This window comes from Cucumis sativus, chromosome 5 (assembly GCF_000004075.3).
Source record: "Cucumis sativus cultivar 9930 chromosome 5, Cucumber_9930_V3, whole genome shotgun sequence".
NCBI classification, from domain to species: domain Eukaryota; kingdom Viridiplantae; phylum Streptophyta; class Magnoliopsida; order Cucurbitales; family Cucurbitaceae; genus Cucumis; species Cucumis sativus.
Genome location: NC_026659.2, coordinates 19640865 through 19658837, shown reverse-complemented (window position 1 = coordinate 19658837; position 17973 = coordinate 19640865). Strand labels below are relative to the sequence as shown.

The following is a 17973-nucleotide window of genomic DNA, read 5'->3' as shown; positions in this document are numbered from 1 at the left end:
TTTCTTTTAAATATAAGTCTACTGTTATAAGTCCTTAAAAGTTGAAAATTTTTAAGTCTTGATTGTCTACCCTTTTGTTTCTGATGTTAGGTTTTTGAAAATTAAGTTTTCTTTTTTTTTTTTTCACATTTCTTTAAAATGGTTTGTATTTTCTTTGAATTTTTAACTAAATTCGAAAACAAAAAAATCTTGCACCAAATATATATATATATATAACAATTTGATCAATTTCATATTCTCATGCTTGCTTATAATGATAAGGTTATTAAGAAATGCAATATTTTACAGATAAAAAAAGATTCAAGTATCCAATCAGATAATGAAATAAATTAGTAGTGCAGCTCCATAATTAGTTTATGTTTTCAAATTTGAAATTTAAAAAATAAAAAAGAAAGGAAAATGTATTGAAATGGTTTTGGCCTTTTGTGGTACTTTTTGGAGTGTTCATGTGAATGAAGAACAATGATGAGGAAAAACACAATAATGTGGAATTCACAAACAACATAATTACTTTTGGCACAAACCTCTTCCTGTTCTCTTCGTTAAACTTCCTTTTCTTTTGCACCCCCACCACTTAAGTTAGTGAAATCATCCACATCTTTGCACCAATAATCAACTTCTCTTTCTACTAAAATTACAAATCTAACTCTTTTTAATTTGGCCAACTTTGTGTATATTTAATCAATTTATCACAATTTAATCTTTAAACATTTACGTCTACATTAATAAACTAATTGGAAATCAAATCTATTTATGAACTATAATGACTAAGTAGCTACACAATACAAATTGACCCCTATTTTTCATTAAAACTGTTACAACAACCGCTTAATCATTTCAAATTGTAAACTATATATATTAAATCATTATTCATTAAACTTCCAAAACTAATTTCTTTTTTGATATTCGTGAATGTTCAAGCTAACTTACTTGAACCTAATGACTAATTTTCATGAAATAACCTATTTGACCTTACAATATTTAAGTGTTTAAAAAGCTCGTAAGATATTAAATCTGAGGTAGAGGTTGTCACCATAGATTCAATATTAGTTATCTCTTAGGTGATCACAATATAATGGTATAGAAATTAAATATATTGAATTTGAATGTTTAGAATATTTACGTAGGACAAGAGGTTCTTTCTAGATTTAAATTTCCAACTCAATTGTATTATAATACATTTTTTTTAAAAAAAATAAATAATATCTATGTTTGGATGTGTCCGATAATTGATGTTTGAAAGTTAATTATTTTGGTTGAATTCAATAATTTGTAAAAAGTAAAATTAATTAATTACTTAACTAAATGCTGTAGATGAATTAAATAATGTCAATTAGTTGCTTAATAAAATAAAAAATTACATTTTAACTAAAAGTAAGAAAAAAAGTAATATAAATTAATTAAAATGTTAATAATAATTATATTACATAGTTAAGATAACATAAAATATTTAGTACAATTAGTTGCAATTTATTAAGAATATATTTATATAATAATTAATTTAAATTAATAATAGCAGATAGTTTATATTAATTTATAAATTAATTAAGCTATAGTTATGTTGATCATCTAAGAATACCTCTATTTTATAGAGTATAAAAAAATCAGTTTTCTAAATATTAATATTTTAGATTTTAAAAAACGAAATTCTGTGAAACAAACAAAGATATAACTGTCTGTTTTAAATCATATCAATAAATCTTTCAAATTAAACACACATATTATTTATTTACCATTAGGCTAACCAATGATATTTGAGAAATTAAGATTTTGTTTGACAGAGAATTCAGATTCTATTTTATGTTTTCAAATTCACTTTTGATCGACAATTTGAATTATGTTTATGAAAATTGGCGAGACTTTGTAATCCAAACATTCAATATTGTGAAAAAAAAAATTAAGATTCCAAGGTAACTAGAATTTGAAATATACTATTTTAAAATGCATTTTATTAAATACATATAAAATACAATATATTATATTATAAACTCAATTATTTTACTATAACATGTATTATGAAATGGATTATAAATTATAAAATATTATTAAATAATAATATATATAAATATTTTAAGTTAAATTATAAATTTTATTCTTGTCGTTTGATTTAATAAAATCATACAAAACAGTCTAATCAGTAGGGACTATTTATCAAAAGTTTTTTTTAAACCATAAGAATTATATATATATATATATATATATATAATAAATTTTATCGGGTGAATAGCACTTTCTCCTATTAAATTTATAATTTAACTAAAATTTAAATATAAATTGATTAATAATAATTTATTGTCAACTAAATCTAAATAAATAAATAAAAATTAGTTTTATTATTTATAAATATATAAGATTAAACACATCTAAACATTGGTTTAAATTAGAATTTGTTTTAGAGCTATCAAACACATATTTAAAATCATAAAATATAGTTAAGTTTTTTTCGAATCACTTAGTTTTAAATTTATATTTTCAATATTTTCTACCAATAATATCGTAAACGCATACTTTCATAAACCAGGACGTTTGCCAAAAAAAAAAAAAAATATTTAAACTAATTTAATGTTAATGTTGTAGAGGATATGTAATACATGTATTAATTAATTGGTTGGTTTATATATGCATATATAATAATAGTTGTATAAATATAAAAATGTAAAAAATAAGGTTAGAATAGGAGATTTGTCTCTTTCATATTACGCTACTCAAAGTTGACTAATCCTTGATTAGAATTTGAGATTAAATAAAAAGGAGAGAAATAATAATAATAACAATATGCTTTTCTTTCTTTTTTTTTTATAAAAAGAAAAGAAAAGTAAAGAAAAAAGAGATGTAAATAAAGTAAGCATAAAAGAATATTTAATAATAATAATGAAAAATGAATAATTTTGAAAGAAGAGAGGAGGAGGAGGAGGGGAGCGTGTGTTAATGGACCAGAGGCCCACAAGCAGCCCACTAAAGCCGACCACTTTCCATCTTTTGTAAAAGAGCGGCACCGCCCATTTCTCCTCTCCGTCAACAGTCCAATTATGAATATTACGTATCAAAGTAAAAGTATGCCAACACCCTATTATCTCAAATTACTCTTCTACCCTTTCTAAAACTATACTTATTATACTTATTATTTTTTTAAAATTCTTTTTGTTGTGGAAAATTATGACTCCAAAATGGAAATTCAACCAAAATTAATTCTCTTTTTATTCATTTTCTTTTAAACACTCTATTTTCCTTTTATGTTTTCTTATTTATTCATTAAACAAAAAAATGGAATGTTTTATTTACCCTTCATATTTTATTTATTTATGAAATTTGTTTCTAAGGATTAGCTCTCCAAATATATATATTATATTATATATATATTATATTTATTTCATCTAATGAATGGTTTTAGTTAGATATGACCTCTAATCAACATATTATATAAAAAAGATCAGCTTCCAAAACAATTAAAAATTAAAGTAAATACACAACCTATAGAATTAATTGTCATGGAGGGAAAGGTTAAATAATATAGATTGAAAATTGGTTTCTTCATTTTTTCATATTTGAAAGAAAATTAGCACTATCAATTTGAATCTCTGGTCTACTAACGAAAAAGAAAAAAATGTGAATTATGCATATTTTAGAGTTCTAACAAATACGAGATCATGAACATAAATACAATTGATCTATTTTCTTTTTGATGTCAAACAAATTATGGAGGGAGTGATCAAACCATATAAGATTATAAGATTTGAGATGATAATCATGTCTTTATCTATTGAGTGAATCAAAGGAACATAACTGAAGTAGAGTTATATTAAGTTATTTTGAAAATTAAACCTCATAATAGGTAGAAAAACAATTAATTTAATAGTAAAATTTGTACCAATATCATGAGTAGAAATAGTAATTAGATTATGAATAGAAAATAGGAGTCTGATATAATATGTAAAGAAAAACAAAAGGTGGTATGATTATTAAAATGGATGGCGGTATATGTAGGAGCAAAGAAAAGAAAAGAATGGCCTAACCGATGAGAACGAGTTGAATTACTTAAAAGACAAGAAGAAGAAGAAGAAAATGAAGAACAAAGCTATAAGAGAGGTCAAATCCCACGACCACAAATCCAATAATATAAATTCAATTCAATAGAAACAAAAATTAAAAATAAAAGAAACTTTCAAATTTTGTTCTCATAAATCATCATCGACAAAGAAATTCCATCCCACTGTTCTCCCAAAGCATCTCCAATTAGAAAAGAATCCTTTTGGTTCGCTTTGGTTTTCACGAATCTTCTTCCTCTCCGACTTTTCTTTCATTTCATTTAACTTTTCAAAAAGCTTATTGGGTTTCTTCTAGAGATTGAAATATTCCCCTGTTTTCGAATCAAAACCCATTTCAGAAGATGGTTCAGAGAATTGTAGCGAACAAATTTGGAGTTCAAAGTGGTGGTGGTGGTGGTGTTAAAGGGGAGAAGAGAGTTGCGAGTTTCAAAACTAGTTCATCTTGTTCTTCTTCTCAGAACCCAGATTGTAAAAACAGAGCAGCTGATTTGAAGAAGATGATGAAGACATCACGAGCTATTCAGCTTTCTGAATTCGAGATCAGTTTAACTTCATCGCCGATTAGGAAGAATATCTCTCTGCCCGGTAAACCACCACCCAATTCTTCTAATGTTTTGGAAATCAAACAGAAGCAAAATCAAGCATCCGTGATTAGAACCAGCGATGGCTCGCCTAATTACATGAAATCCACAAGCTGTTTTGATGCAAGGAAAGAGGTTTCTCAGGTGAGTTCTCGGAATTCTCGAATTTGTGGTGATAGTAAGAAACCCAGAAGAAGGAATTCAGAGAATTCTACTCATGGGTCTGTTACTGGCCTTAAGCCCACTAAGAGTTTGACAAAATCCTCCAGTATGAAACTGGTTAGAACTTTGAAGAAGGCACCAAGTTTTAAGAAGTCTTCAAGAGTGGCTCTGTGTGCAGACATGGATTCTCATAGAGCTACATGTTCTTCCACTCTCAAGGATTCTAAGTTTCCAGCATACCTCATGCTGAGCCCTGGAGCAACTGAGTATGAAGGAACATCAGCCATGAAAGTCTGTCCCTATACTTACTGTTCGCTTAATGGTCATAGACATGCTCCTCTGCCTCCTTTGAAGTGTTTCTTGTCTGCAAGGAGACGTTTGTTGAAGAATCTAAAAGTTGAGCCTTCTGGTCTTGGAGTGAAAGGAGTTGATGATGCTGGTGGGAAAGTGCTAGATGAAGAAAAAATGGTCCCAGAGGATTTGGAAAATGACGGTGGGTTGGACTTTTTCATTGAAGTTTATGCTGAAAATAAGGTTGATGATGCTGGATCAATTAATCAAGATAGGGTAACGAGTGGAGATCGTGCTGGTGTTTCTTCTTCTACCGTGGAATATGAAATGAAATCGAGCAATGAAGAGGACAATAAACCAGTTGCAGAGAACATATCTGATGGATCCATGGAGTATGAGGTTGGTGTAGGTGAAGAAGTGACTGAAGGAACCTTCTTCCATGGGGATGAGTATGAGGATGATGCTGCTTCGACGGATTCCGAAATGGAAAAATGGGAGGAGCAACAGTTTTTGAGCATGGAAAATGATGGTTTGGATGAGGTTGAAGATCAATCAAATGCTGTAACTGAGGATTTATCAGAAGTGGCTCATTTGCAGAATGGAGAACTTGCTGGATCTGTTGGCTTTGTAAATAAAAATAGTGGGAACTTTGAAGAACAGTTCTATATTGAGGATTCCGACTTGAATCGCCATCCGGATTGGGAGGTGGAAGGGGCTAGCCAAGTGTCGGAGAGCTTAAGCTTTGATCAACTTTCTTATTTAGAGGATGAATATGATGAGAAGAATGCTACACAAGCTGTTTCTGAAAGAGATGAAATTGAATATCTGGAGATGATTTTGAATTATGAACTGGAAGCTGAGGTTGAAGAAACTCCCTTTGTAACACAGGAAGCTTCAGATAAAGAGGAGGAAGGACAAGATCTTCAAGTTGATAGAGTTTCTGATGAAGAAGTTTTGCTGTTGGATTACCAGCTCCCCAACAATGATCTTGTCTTGCAAGAGAAATTACTAGATGCCGATATTGATAATCAAATGGAAAGCAATAAACAGCTTGATGATTCAAGCCATGGAGATGAGGTTGCTATTGAGGCCGAAAATTCTGATGGACAATTCCAAGAAATCTCTGCTACTGGAAACAGTAATTCTGTTGGTGAAGAAGATGAAACTGAATCTTCGATAGTCTTAGAAATGACAGGTAATGAGGAGCCCAGTGATCTGAAGATAGAAGAAACTTCTATGAATGATAGTAGCATCGTGCCGGTCGACATTGTGGAAGGAAAAGATAGAGCACGTTCATTACTAAAAGCATCAAAAGTATCCCATAACGCAGCCGAATCCAGCCAAGAACTTGATCTCTCAACCAAGAATTGGGAAGTGAATGCAAAATGCAGGAGATTAGGAGATGAATCAGAAGATCGGGACTTCAATCCACGAGAACCAAATTACTTGCCTATGGTGCCAGACCCGGAAGGCGAAAAGGTGGATCTCAAGCATCAGCTGATTGATGACAGGAAAAATGCAGAAGAATGGATGGTTGATTATGCACTTCAACGAACCGTCACCAAACTTGCACCAGCTAAAAAGAAGAAGGTGGCACTTCTGGTTGAGGCTTTCGAATCAGTCATGCCAACATCTCGCTACGAAATCCATCTTCGGAATAATGCTTCGGGAGCTTTTACTCCTGCCAAACGCATCCAAGCTTGTTTTTGATGGTAGTAGAAGAGGTAAACCTCCAAACACCATCTTACCAAGTTCATTTGTTTTAACTTTGTTTGACTAATGAAACTAAAACTTCAAAAAGGCAAAAAAAAAAAAAAAAAAAAACTATATATATAGTGATTCTAGAATAAGGTTTGTAGCAGATGATCAACAGCAACAACTTGCTTGTATGTTTAGGATGTTAGAGAGGCAAGATGAACTAATTATGATGTGTAATAGGAGTATGAAAAATACTTGAGTGTGTTAGAAAATTGTCAGTTTCTTGACACAGAAGTATTCGTTGACGATGGTTTTAAAGATGAAGAATGAGTGGCAGGGAAATTTTCTTTGCTTCCATACATCCCTGTTGGTGAACTGCAAGGTTTGAGAGTTTGTCATTGTGTGTGTTTGATTCAAAGGGCATGAAAGAGGAAAACAGTTGAGTAATGTCTGATGTCTGTAAATTATAATTTAAGCTATGGTGTCACTTGTTCATGTGTGTGCTTGTGATGAAGGTGTATTAGTAAAACCTTCAAACCCTCAGCTAATTTCATAAACATTTTTCTTTTCTTCATTTTTTCATTTTTCAATTCACATCTCTACTGATATCCTAAGGATATATATAACATATTAGTTTTACTCATGAAAAATTTATTCTCCAATGATACTCTCGTACTCTCATGCTCTCAAACTTGAATCGCCCTAATGACTAAAATCACATTTTACTCGAAGTTATTTTTCTTTCGAAATGGTAAATTGCTTTTAAAATTTAAACTATTTTGAAACCTTGAAAACATGATGGTAATCAAACCAAAACTTTGTGACTTTCGACCAAATTTACATTTGAAAATGGAGAATTAGAGACTTACATTGAAGATATTGTAATTTTCTTTTGGCACAATGGTAGCAAATGGTAACTTAAACAAAATGAGTCGAAATGAAGGGAAAAATCTGTCCAAGGAGGATTGTTTTCAAGTGAGAGTCAAAAAACCAAAGGTTTGAGCATGAGTGGCTAGCTCATCACCTACTGTGGAAGAGATGAGGAATAGAGTATATGAAAGCTTGGATGATCTCGTTAGCAGAACTGGAATTTCCAACAAAAGAAACTTACAAATAAGAAGAGAACTTACAAATAATAAGAGAATTAGTTTCTACTCAAAACAGGAATATATTAGCCTCAAGACCTCTACAAAGGCCCTTGATGGCCTTGGCAAGCTTAACAAAACCTGCCAAAGGAGTAATTTTCTAAGGTAGGCATTACATATCAACATTCAAGTTCTAAATAATGGTGTCAATCCCAAACATCGCTGTTTAGAAACATGCATCAAAGTTGAGCTCAAAAGAACCTTGAGAATTAGGAGCGAAATGTAATTATAAAACATATGTAAAATAAATTCATTTTCGCCCGAATAAAACTAATTTGTTTGAGATTTCTAACTATAATTGAATTTGCTACTTCTTTAATTTTATCCTATGTTCAATAAGGTCATCTATATCTAAAATATAGATATAGACATCAAGAGAGTATGTCATTGTAATTGACATTTTAAATTTTTATAGAAAGGAAATAATGAGAGAAGGAGGTAAGAAGGAAAGGAGGTAAGAGTGTAAGTTGTTGCAACGATTTTGAGTAACTTCTCTGTTTGTTGAGTATTTGAATACTAAAGCAAAACATTATGATAGCCGTACATTTTCTTTAAACAAATTTCTAAATTTATGAACTAGTTAAAGCTAGTTATCCCTACAAATTCTCAATTTGATAAACATAATCTAGAGTTGGATGTAACAAAGAGAGAGAAAGAGAAAAAGTAGATCAAATGGCTATATACAAACATAATGAAGTGGGTTAATAGAGAAACACTTTAGATTTTCCATTAAAGGGCCTCATTAGTGATTAATTCACAAACCAAGTAATAACTTTGATTCTAATAGACTAAATATCTCCTAAGATGTTGGACATATGTTCATTTCTTTAAATTGTAATTCACTTCTGTTTGTTGTAAGCAAATAAAATACTATTCCAATTTCAAATTGATCAAATTTTGTAACTTAATCCAAACAAATCATAAAAACTATGGGTACAAAAGTTTTAATTTTTTTTGTTATATTAAGTAGAACAAAAATAAGCAAGGTAGGTAAGGTAAGTGAAATTTTAAAAAATAAAATAAAAGGATTAAAAATGATAAAGATGAAGAATTTGGTAAAGAGTGGGAGTTTGAATTTTGTTGTAAACTGTGAGGGTAAGGTTTAAAAAATTTGCTAAATATAAGCAAAGATTTTCTTTTTAAAATGAAAAAAAAAAACAGTATGAGAAGAGCTTTGAATGCTAACAAACATGGTTAGCAACAAGAACCCATTATTTGTTAGTTCAATTCTGTTGCCTCAAACTCCAACCACTTTTCAAAAAACTCTTTCTTTCTTCTTCATATTTCTCATACTTTTATTTTTCATCTCTTCTTCTTTATAAAATCCACACATTTCTTTATCCACACCCATAAGCTCTTTCAGCTCTTCCCAACAAATTTCCCTTTTCCTAAAACAAAGCAATGGCTTCCAATGTCACCATTTACAATGATGTTTTTGGTTCAGATCATGGGAGTTTCCTAACCCTTTGCTTGAATACGCCTCCCAAGATTAATTCCGATGGCATTTGGGAATTTGTTTTTGGGGCTGCTCGTAAACTTAGGTTTTCTCCTCTTCCATTGTTGGAGTTTCAAATGCTGCTTATTTTCTTTGTCAATATCATCCTCCATTCCTTCCTTCGCCTCTTTGGTCTCCCTCTTTTTGTCTCTCAAATAATTGTAAGTCTCTCTCTTCCTCTTTTTCTATTCTTTTTACTTCTTATTGTCTTCTTCTTTTGATTTTGTCTTTTAGATTTCCTTATTTAATGATCTGGTCTCTTTTGCTTTCAATTATAAATATGTGTATTGCCTTTTCCACTTGGAACATATATATTATGTTACACCATGGTAGGATATCAAAATTATGCTAACGAATTGGAATTAGAAACCCTTTTCGTACGAGAAACCACTTATTTCATTTTCACTTTAAAAATTGGTTTCACACGAATTCCAAACAACGATACAACTTACAAGAAAGGATGATTGATGAAATTTAAGAAGCTATTCTAGCTTAGCTTAAAAGGAAAAGCCCAAAGGCTTATTCAATTTATCATTTTATATCAAACAACTTAATGGAAGACTTTAAATAATCTCCTGATCAAAATCTTAATGCCACATCTTATATCATATCATAGTAAAATGACAAAAATACCCCTATGATAAAAAAAAAAAAAAGTTAAAATTGGAAAACACTCAGATTGCATCAAAATTATTAAATATAATATAGATAATAACTTGTAACTTAGATTAATGTTTGAGTTTATTCATGATAAGTGAAGATCATTGAATGTATAGAGAAGTAATATTTTAAGCTGAGGTTTCGAATGTGATGATGATTTAGCTTGTCTTTTCTCTGCTTCTTTTGTTGGTGCTTCGCCACAGACTGGCTTGATACTTGGATCATCATGGAGGGGAAGTTTTGAGTCATTTGACAACTTCAAAGATGGTGTATTTGCCACTGCATCACAAGAAATAGTGGGTTTGCTGGCAGGATTTGGGTACACACTTTTTGTGTTTCTTATTGGAGTTAGGATGGATTTAAGTGTGGTTAAAAGATCAGGAAGGCAATCTTTGATAGGTGGTATTTTATCAATAGTTATTCCTGCAATACTTGGCTTCGTTGACAGCATTTGGTTTATCAAGATTTAGTAAGACACATGGAACGGCTGACATGGAGTTTATAGCCGCACACCAATCATACACTTCATTTGCTGTTATGGTTTGCCTTCTTGACCATCTCAAAATTCTGAATTCTGAAGTTGGTCGTTTGGTACTTTCTACTACAATTGTAGCTGATTTGGTGGGTCTGAGTTTCTCCTTGATAATTACTGTTATTGAAAATGTTCGAAGCCAGGGTGCTTTGAATGGCTTGATGACTTTTGCTATGGCGATTGGATCGTTGGTCCTTATTGTGTTTTTGTTTCGTCCTGCGATGCTCTGGATTGTTAGGTCTACACCAAGTGGGAGGCCTGTGCCGGATGGATACATATGCATCATCATTCTATTGGTGCTTGTATCTAGTGTAACTTCTAACATTATGGGACGAACCGTTTATTCAGGACCATTTATCTTGGGTTTGACTGTGCCTGAAGGACCACCTTTAGGAGCCAGTCTAGTGAAGAAACTGGATAGCATTATTACATCGGTTTTCGTTCCGCTCTTTGTCACTATTTCTGTGATGAAGGTTGATCTTTCATTCCTTTACTACGATGGAGAATTTTTGATCCATTCTATTATTGTGATCTTTATATCCAGTATTGGAAAATTGGCTGTTTCTGTTGGTACTGCTCTATATTTCAAGATGTCTTCTCATGATGCCTTGGCATTTGGCCTCATAATGTGTAGCAAAGGCATTGTAGAGCTTGCTGCTTGCTCTTACTTTTATGACAGCAATGTAAGGGTTTACATAACATTAGATATATATATATATTTATATATAACATTAGATTTATAAGTAACTTTTGGTCCTTTTGGTGTGAAATTTGCAGTTATTATATGAGCAGACTTTTGCAGTGTTAATTGCTGATATTTTGATTTTCTCGATACTGATGCCGATGGTCGTGAAATGGTTCTATGATCCTTCAAGAAAATATTCTCACTACCAGAAAAAGAACATTCTCAATTTGAAGCCTGATGCTGAGTTGAGCATACTAGGATGCATTCATACGCAGGATGGTCTTCCTGTTTTGCTTAACCTTCTCGATGCATCATGCCCAACCGAGGAGTCTCCTATTTCTCTTTATGCTCTTCACCTTGTAGAATTGGTTGGTCGAGCTACGCCGGTTTTCATCACACATGAGCTTCATGAACAAAAAAGTTCATCCGAAGTGATGGTCTCAGATAGTATTATTCAAATGCTTCGCAAGTACGAAATGAGGAACGAAGGTGTTGTATCGATTGAGGTATTCACAGCAATTGCTCCGATGAAACTAATGCACGACGACATCTGCACCGTAGCGGTTAACAAGCTCACTTCCATTATAATTCTTCCATTTCATCGAAGATGGACAAGAGAAGGATTCGTGGATTCAGAGGATAGCACAATAAGGGCATTAAATTGCCAAGTCCTTGAGCGAGCACCGTGCTCAGTGGGAATCCTCATTGACCGTGGCCATCTTTCGAGCTATCGTTCGTTTGGAGGTTCTTGTGCATCGTTATTACAAGTTGCAATGGTTTTTCTTGGTGGTCAAGACGACAGGGAAGCATTTTCGTTTGCTAGACGCATGGTTAAAGAGGTGAGTAGTGCTCAACTCACAGTGATACGGTTAATTGCAGAAGATGAGAGCATAAGCCATTGGGAGATGGTTCTTGACACGGAACTGTTGAACGACGTGAAGCATAGTTTTGTAGGGGGCGAACCTTTCAGATATGTGGAAAGGAGAGCGGATGAGGGATCAGAGACAGCAACAATAATAAGATCTATTGGTGATGAATATGATCTTATCATAGTTGGAAGAAGAGAAGGAATTGATTCACCACAAACTTCAGGTTTGATGGAATGGAATGAGTTTCCTGAACTTGGGATCATTGGAGACATGCTTGCCTCTGCTGATTCACATTTTAAAGCCTCCACCTTGGTGGTTCAACAACAACAACAATGGTCATTCTATAAACAATGATCAATCAATTACATCCATTTTTAGTGTTTTTATTTTGGTATAATTTAAGAGCAATACTTGAGTGTATTCTTGGTTGTACCCGTCTTTCTGCAACACACTCCAATTATACCCAACAAAAAAAATTGAGAAACTGTAATTGGGCAATAAAAAGAGTTGCAAAAAGATAGGTGGAGCTAATGTTGTACCAACATTCTTTTTTTCATTCATATTTTAATGTATCATAGTTTTAGGCCATATTGTTGATTGGAACAAATCTATTTTTTACCTTTCTGAAGTTGTTCTTTACACGGTGGTCTTCAATTAATAGTGTGCTCCCCTTGCTATTTATCTTCAAAATGGCAAAACACACATACCTATGTGAATACAAATTCATTTTCATTTTCTTTTTATGTAACAATATTTTTATATATGAGTGATTTCTTTTATACTAATTAACAAAAATAATAAGATTGAGAAAAAGACGTGGAATAACTAAAGGAAAGACTACAAAGAAAAATTTTACTATGTGAAAAGTTATTTTGACCCCAATTATAATAGCACTCTTTCAAAGTATTATATCACTGCATTAGTATTTCCACGCTTAATATGTTTCAATTGAAACTCAAAACTCAAAACTTATTTTACATTGTTTTGAAGCTCGTAAAACAACTACATTTCTAACATTTTATTAAAACTTAACAAATACCACCTTCACTCTTCATTCTTCTTTCCATCGATAAAAGTTGATTAGTACCTTTAACAAAACTTAAAGTTTTCTCTTTCTTAACATCAAGATTTGCTTCAAGTATTCATAAAGAGGGGAAGTGACAAGATGCATTTTAGTGTCATATCTTCATCATTTATCTTCACTCAAATCATCTCTAGACGATGTCATGCATTGAGAATAACGCTAGATTGATATGAGTTTTTGTAACTTCTACCAATCCTAGTGTGTTTTGCTTCTTGATCATGTACAAACATTGAGATACTTTTTCTTCTTCAAGCTTCTTGGTTTAAGATTTAAGGTTTAGTATTTAGTGAGAATAACTAAATTTGTCTACGAAGAATTTCAAGAATTCTTTCATGATCCCAAAATTTATACAATGCAACAAACACTGTGCATACTCAGAAATTTAAGAAACTACAAAACCCTCAAGCTTTAATGTTACTTGTTGGAAAAACCTTCCATTACTACCACACAATAAACAAATAAACTAACAAAGAAAGTCATAAGATAGGAAACACAAGAATTAGCATGAGAAAATCCAACCATTCAATAAAAATAATTGTACTATTTGAAAAATTATTACGATCGCAGACTCTCTCGTAGCATTGTATCATTAACACAATTGAGCTAGTATATTAAACTTAATTAACACATTTCAAATTGAGATAATTTGAAAACTAAAGAACAACTCCTTTTATACAGTGTTTGATAGTACTGAAAACGTGTTATCGAATCCCGCTTAATTTTGAATTGTTCTTAGATTTTATATTCAATGTTGGATCAATATGGCAACTCTAGAGGGGTGAATAGGGTTTAATTAAACTTTTTAATAAATATGTCCAAACTAAATTAATTAGATAATTTTTGAATTAAATACAAAACTTTAGCTAATTTATGTTAAATAACAAGATGTTAGATTTATTTTAAATATAATATTATCATTAATGTAGCGCATTATAGGTCATTTTATATTTTTGGAGCCATTATTTTATTAGGCCTATTACATAAAAAGATAATGCCCTAATTAAATACGGTGTATATCCAACTCTTCCTATCAAGAAAATTAATTAGGTTAAGAGAGACCAAATGAGAGAAACACAATCTTTTAGAAGACCATTCATGGATCAAGGTATGTGATTCTTTATCTAAGTTTAATTTGTAAAATCATCTAGTTCAAATATCTTGGCACTTATTGTTATATACAATGTTAGAGTTTTATTGTATAATAATGAAACTAAAGTTTACACAAAATTGATAAAAAAAAAATATGTATAATAAATTATAGAATCAATCTCCAACCAACAAAAATATGCAACCAAAATTAAATGAAAAAGATAATTAGAAAAGAGTTAGAAAAGAAGACACCACAATTTCATAGTGGTTCAGTCAAACTCGACCTACATCCACTTTTCCAAGCACTGCTGGAGATTTTGATTAAAAACCTTTTTTTGCCTCTTTCACAAATAAGAATTGAACCGTTATTAGCTTCTTTTTCGAGTTTAAGAACAAACCTAATCCTTTCTATGGGTTAGGATCCGACCATCACAATATGTTGAAGCTTTAAATCACATAAAAAGAAAACTCCCTAAAAAGTCGTTCACAACCATTAATCCTCACACTACGATACAATAAGAATTACAAAGTTAAATTAAGTTCTTAAAAATTTGAAAAAAAAATGAAGTATTTAAAAAGGAGGAAATTATTAAAATCCACAATTATTTTTTGGTTAGAGGTAAGTAAAATAAAATAAAATTGTTGAGATTTAAACTCTAGTCATTAGACACACCCACATACAATAATATAATAATATATCATTTTAAAAATAATTTATTTTAAAGCTCAAGTTCACCAATCTTTTTAAAGAACTAGTCGTTGTATACATAAATAATAATTTAAATTTATTTCCTTTTTCAAAGTCAATAAAATAAAACAAAAGTCATATCTGTTACTCGTCCCTCTTTCTCTAATTGGTTATATTTGATTATTTGACCGCCACATCACCATCTCAGATATCTTTTTGTTAATATTTTTTTCGTTTAAACTCCGATTTTGGTGATTCAAGAGGTATCATAATCATTGTTCTGAGCTCTATCTTATAGAGTATTCAAAATAATAAAATGACCATTTTTTAAAATAGCAAAATAAATTAAAATATTTACAAGCTATAGAAATTTTTTGGATTCTATCAAAAATAGAAACGGATAGATTTCTATTATTGACTATCAATGTAGCTGGTAGATGGATATTAATGTCTATCAAAGGTTTGTTATCGACGGAATTTAAAATTTTATTATAGTTTATAAATATTTTATCAAATTTGTTATTTTTAACAACTCTTCGTAATAAAATTGTATATAAAAAAAATTATATTTATTACTATCAAAACATTAATTAATTAAAATTAATCTGAAATGATCAATGGCTAAAAGAATAGCAATTTGCACTAGCACATTTAGTAGGATTTGAGCACACCAAGGGTGGATCCAAGTGATAATAGCGAAATTTAGCTAAAATGGGTGAGTTCAACCTTTTGCTTGCCTAGAACTTCGTGTAGTTTATACTAATTGAGTATGCATGCTTTTCATTGGTTGAATTTGTATTAATGAGTTGATTAGAACAAATTGATTGACTTTTTCAGTAGATTTGGTTAGGTGTAACAATTACTTCCGTTTAATGATGAGAAACATATGGTTGAATACACTAACTAAACGAGATCGGGTTAGGTTAATCTAAGACACCTCTATTATGATTGAATTCAACTCAATTTAATTTTGTCATAATTTTTTATTCCTTTGCAACAAAACAATTACAAGCATTCCATCGGTTGCTTCGTATATATAGTTGTAAATTATTTACTTGAGAAATTATTTGTGCTCTCTATGTTCGACTTCGATCTTATGCTACTAAGACTAACTCTTGTAGATAGTTCAGTTTATTATTTGATCTGAATTTGAGCAATGAAATGCATTATATTCGATCATATACAAAGAAAAAACTATGTCCACAATTCAATAGAATACGTCCAAAAAATTTTATCTAAGCAAACTGTGAGCCACAAAATTACAAGAACGAGAACAATGAACATACAAGAAATAACACATGCACGCAATACAACACAATCTCAAAGGAGACTTCAACCTCACTTTTGTTTTGTTGTCTTCCCAAAGATTTAATTAGTTAGACAACTGATTTAATGCACTAATAGTCTCCATTTTGAATTCTCATATAATAATTTTTTTTTGTAAGATTATACAATTCATTAAAGTTTAATTAAATCATTTTAAAGGGGTTGGAGTTTATGTGTAGCTCTTATCTAATTTAGTTCTTTATTTCTTCAATTTTTGTTACATGCACAATAGTAGTTTATTTAGTTTGCAACAATTTGTGATGTTTAGAGATGTTCAATAATAGATGGGTTGGACATAGCAACAGACCCACACCTATTTTATTCTTCTTCCTTCTAAAATTCTTCACTTGAGAAGTTAGAGATGGGAGAAAGAATTCATTTCTTTTTTAAAAAACCAATTAATGGAAACCAACAACTATCGAAAACTTATAATTAAACTGTTAAATTTCTCACTTTTATTAATATAATTAATATAATTACTAACAAATTATTCAAAGTTCTAATCTTATAAAATATTTATACACGATATAAATTTAAATATTCAATTGATCCAGTTGATCAGCTAACAACAAAAAAAAACTTATAACATTGATAACAACAACAATATAATAATTCAAACATAATTCATCTCTTGATCGAAACTTCGTCTTTCCACTTCCTCTCCTCTCGTCTCCCATTCGCCACTAAGCACGAAATCTCCGTTCTCCCAAAGACTGATTTTCGCAGAAAAAATGAACATCTCTACTAGTGAATTCTTAGATTGTTCTAATCATATAAATGTGATAATGTATTAAGTCAAACCGAGTTAAAAGAAGGTCCATCTGTTAAGCTGAAAATTTAAGAGTTGATTAAAAAAAGCTTAAGTGTGGAAACTAAATTGGATATAGTTGAGGAGATTTGTAAAAAGGAATAAAAATTAACCAAATATTTACGGAATAAAACACAAATTGATAAATGCCAGTAGATTTATATCAATTTTTTTCATTGTCATTCATATAAATTAATAGATATGAAAGTTTATGAATGTCTATCTCTCAAATTTTGTTATATTATATATATATATATATATATAGGTTGATTTTACCATGTTTCATTTAATTTTACAAATTTTAGGTTAGATATGATAGTTTTTAAATTTTTTATCGAAAAATTAAGCGTAGAAACACTAATTTGAGGTATAAGTTTCATTGTATTATTACTTATTACTATTAAAAATGTTTTAAAAAAGATCAGCCAAAATTTTAAAATTTATATATATATAAAGCATTTTTTTAAAAAAGGAAAATCTAACTAAGAATTCAAACCTTTGTTCGAAAAACGTAACAAATAAACTGTAAGCAATTAATATAAATTTCAAAAAGAAAAAGAAAACCATTATCAAATGGACACTTAATTATGATTTAAATTTACTAATTAAATTTGTAATTAGAGGCCTGTTTGGACCTCATGGTTTTTGAGAAATTCAAGTAATTCGTAATTGGCTCCGAATTGAATTGAACTACTTTTTTTCTAGGAGAAATGAATGATTTTGAATTGAAATTCAAAGTAATTTCAAATCTTCTATTTACTTTAGAAAGTATTTTCCAAAAACTAAATTAGTCAAATTTAGAACTACATACCAT

The 17973-nt window shown here is 30.4% G+C and overlaps 3 protein-coding genes across 3 annotated transcripts; all 3 read left to right on the top strand.

Moving 5' to 3' along the window:
- The first annotated feature begins 4015 nt into the window (after positions 1 to 4015).
- LOC101218934 (calmodulin binding protein PICBP) lies at positions 4016 to 7352 on the top strand. Its single transcript, XM_004143698.3, has one exon. The coding sequence runs from the start codon at positions 4388 to 4390 to the stop codon at positions 6788 to 6790; it is 2403 nt and encodes an 800-aa protein (XP_004143746.1). The 5' UTR covers positions 4016 to 4387; the 3' UTR covers positions 6791 to 7352.
- A 1787-nt stretch (positions 7353 to 9139) lies between these two features.
- On the top strand, positions 9140 to 10548 carry LOC116403938 (cation/H(+) antiporter 8-like). The gene is made up of 2 exons (XM_031885882.1): positions 9140 to 9579; positions 10282 to 10548. Exons 1-2 carry the CDS (start codon positions 9325 to 9327, stop codon positions 10546 to 10548), a joined length of 522 nt encoding a protein of 173 aa, XP_031741742.1. The 5' UTR covers positions 9140 to 9324.
- On the top strand, positions 10543 to 12822 carry LOC116403800 (cation/H(+) antiporter 4-like). Its single transcript, XM_031885363.1, has 2 exons — positions 10543 to 11293; positions 11388 to 12822. The coding sequence occupies exons 1-2, from the start codon at positions 10571 to 10573 to the stop codon at positions 12516 to 12518; spliced, it is 1854 nt and encodes a 617-aa protein (XP_031741223.1). The 5' UTR covers positions 10543 to 10570; the 3' UTR covers positions 12519 to 12822.
- The last annotated feature ends 5151 nt before the right edge of the window (positions 12823 to 17973 follow it).